General features: G+C 37.3%; 1 protein-coding gene across 1 annotated transcript; it reads left to right on the top strand.

The window, feature by feature from the left end:
• Window positions 1–1,378: 1,378 nt before the first annotated feature.
• LOC120072011 (uncharacterized) lies at window positions 1,379–2,359 on the top strand. Its single transcript, XM_039024435.2, has one exon. The coding sequence runs from the start codon at window positions 1,731–1,733 to the stop codon at window positions 2,109–2,111; it is 381 nt and encodes a 126-aa protein (XP_038880363.1). The 5' UTR covers window positions 1,379–1,730; the 3' UTR covers window positions 2,112–2,359.
• The last annotated feature ends 1,051 nt before the right edge of the window (window positions 2,360–3,410 follow it).

Below are 3,410 nucleotides of genomic sequence, written 5' to 3'. Positions count from 1 at the left end.
AACTCTTTGTATAGGATACCCCCACTCGCACATCTCCACGTGAATGGTTAGGATCTACCATCTGTAGTAGTACAACACTTGTAAACCTCTATAAAGCGGGTCATATCCTTAGTGTCACTAGGATCAAGTATCCACCTTAATCCTTATACTACAAACGTATTTAGGTTATCACTTAAGGCATGATCCACTTGTATATCACATATACATGCTTAAGTTCACATGAGATAACCAAGGAGATTTGTTTATTGGATATGAGTAAATGCCAGAATTAAATAACATTTATTTTATTCAACAAACAATGTGTATCTTTACAAAACAACAAAACTTCGGGATAATTAGGACACCAATCCCAACATTCCAGATGTAAGAGGATAGGGTGGTCGCTTGGCCTAGGAAACGATCCTGAGAAGGAATCTTGAATTGTCTAACCATATTGCACAGAATAACAAAGAACATCAGAAATTAAGCATTTCTATTCAATACTCGATGCACGATACACGATACTCGATACTCAATACACGATGTGCGATACATGATTGATTGATACCAGATACATGATACATGCTACATAGTGTCCTTTACTTGCTATATTACGCGTTAGGTTTGATTTTTCACCTTTGTGATTTATCCTACTCAAACCCTAAAATCTAGACTGTCCAAAATACTAGAAATATGAAAATTAAAACGAAAAAAAAAAAAAAAAAAAAAAAAAAAAAAAAAAAGCTCCAACCAAACATGCAAGATATGAAAACCGAAATAAAAATCGTATCGATCGAGTACCGAGGAAGATGCAAGTGCATGATGAAAAAATATAACAAACAAAGAAACGAATGATGGCAAAATATAAACAAAGAGAATAATGTTACCTGATGCAGAGAGAATCAAAAGAGTTTTGAGTGTAGAGGTGCAGTCGTCGAGGGATATAAAATTGGAAGATAAGAGAGAATAGTTTGAGAAATGAGTTAAAATGGTGAAATAATGGACTTCAAATGAGTTAAGAATTCAAAAAATTCAAAATGATCGAGTATACGCTTGTCGATTACACATGTATTGAGTGACCATGCATCCAGATACCGAGGATCGAGTGACGGGTAATCGAGGATCGAGTTCCTTGGTAGGCCCAGGCGTGCGGGGTGCATCTCAGGGGTAAAACGGTAAAATCACACGTGGATAACATCGGCAGAAGACCCTTTTTATTACTTTTTCTATAGGTGACCATTTTTCATTTGAGCCTCCCAAATGAGGTTATCCGTATTTGAAAAGAGTGCTTATATATCATATAGTAGATTTTGGGTAATACTGATTACTCATCTTGATGCATTTTCTTTCATTATTCATACTAAAAAAGAAATAAAATATTTCAAGGAAGAAATGAGAAAATATTGTTATGTGACAAATTCTATAGAACAATTTATCGGGATACAAGTATTTTTAAAAATATATATCACATATTAGAAGTGGATATGCAATTATGTACGTATGTGTATGATTGTACGTTGTGGCCGGCCAGGAAAACATGTAACCGAAACAACCGGTAAAAGTGGACTGTAAAGCACAGCTCTACCCCACACGTCTTTAAATCTCAAATCGCCACGTGTCCGGTCTTATCCGTTCACAGTTTCCCCCCTTTTTAAGTCCCTCTCAAATGGTAAACCAAAAAGCACCCCCCCATTACTCCTCCCTCTCTCTCTCTCTCTCTAAAAACCACTTTCCGATCATCTCTCTCTAAAATGGCCACTAATCTCCTCACCTTTCCCCCCGCCGGCATCCGTGCCTGTGCCGCCTCCGCCGACCGACGCTCCGACCATAACCGTCGGAAAACCTCCTCCTCTTCCAACTGGTGGGCCCCGGTCTTCGGCTGGTCCTCCGAACCCGACTATATCGACTCCGCCAACAAGGCCGAACCTCAGGACCTAGCCGGCGGTGTTTCAAAATCGGATCCGGAGACGAAATCCGTTAGGGCTCGATTCTCCCCCGGCTGCTTCACGGAGGCGAAGGCTCGGCAGCTGCGCATGATGACGACGGAAACGGAATCATTTCACGACGTTATGTACCACTCGGCGATCGCATCTCGGCTCGCTTCCGATTTCAAAACTCGCGCTGATTCCTGATCCTGCGGCCGACGAATCTCCGATCCCTCTCATCTATTACATGTAATTATTTATGTCGATTTGTATAAATTAATTGCAAATTTCAGGGATTAAGAGTCGTAAACTGTTTTTTTGTTTGGTTATTTTGGGCCGCACTCTTCTTCCTTGAGGTGAAGAAGAAGATGTTGAAATAAAATAATTGGGTAGATTAGTGACTAAGCTAAGCATGTGTAATATTTGATGTATTTAAATACTTTTGATTTTGGTAAGGATTGATTTTATTATTCTTTTTTATACTGGAAGGACTGAATTATTTAATGCCGGATTAATTGTTAATTGGGATCCGCCTGTCCACCATGACGTGACATTAAAGCAATTAATGGTTCAATCGACACTATTAAATAACTGATTAATTTTTAATTATGTGATGTGAGCACCAACCTTATTGATTACGTTACTGATGCTATATTTTACCATAGATCATAGATGTGTAGAGGCCCGTTCAAAACATTGAACTCATGAAAATATCCATCTCAACGAAAATTTTGAGAAACTTTATAAATATTGATGAAGATTGTTACAATGAGTTAATTAAACTTTGATAGGATCCGTTTAAATTGATTAGATAAAACAATATTCTTAAAAAAAAAAAAAAAGTCTTTTTATTATTATTATTATTAAAACTCTTGATAGAAATGGTTTGAAGTATACTCCCAAAGTCAAATGTTTTTTTCCCCCTAAAATGACTTATTTTCAAAATTAAATGTTTGAAAAGTTAATTTAATAAAATCATTTCAAACCCCGTTATGACAAAATATATACATTTACAATCTAACCGTAATAGTTATGCAAAACTCTAAATTACATGCTGCAAAAGGGAAATACAAAGGTTCAATTGAACTTATCCTTAAAGAACTTTTCTTCTCGTTCCCTCGAACTTTGTTGTACGATCGTTTACCAAACACGAACGTTAGCCTTCGGCAATCTCCTCAAACAAGCACCAACAACATTCATCCCTCGAACAGTAAACAGACACCACCAATAGGTTACCTCGGCATTCTCGATGTGAGAATCCGAGAGTTGTGGGCTTTGTAGGATTTGGAGAGGGTAGGAGGATTTTTCAGATCGTGTAGACAATCGAGTAAGTAGGATATGGTTTGTGTCTAACGTATAGATAGTGTACTCGATCGTTTAGAAGCTAAGTAATTATTGTATAGAAACCTTGTTACACAATCGTGTATGCTCTCAAGCTATCATATAACTTTTGCTTATGATCGCACGATTCACAAATTCGTAATGATCGCCTATCATAAAAATGAA

The sequence above is a fragment of the Benincasa hispida genome, chromosome 2, assembly GCF_027475165.1.
Source record: "Benincasa hispida cultivar pf3 chromosome 2, pf3_genome.v1.1, whole genome shotgun sequence".
Taxonomy (NCBI): Eukaryota; Viridiplantae; Streptophyta; class Magnoliopsida; order Cucurbitales; family Cucurbitaceae; genus Benincasa; species Benincasa hispida.
The sequence above is the reverse complement of the archived record's forward strand: the minus strand, read 5'-3'. Positions and strand labels throughout refer to the sequence as shown.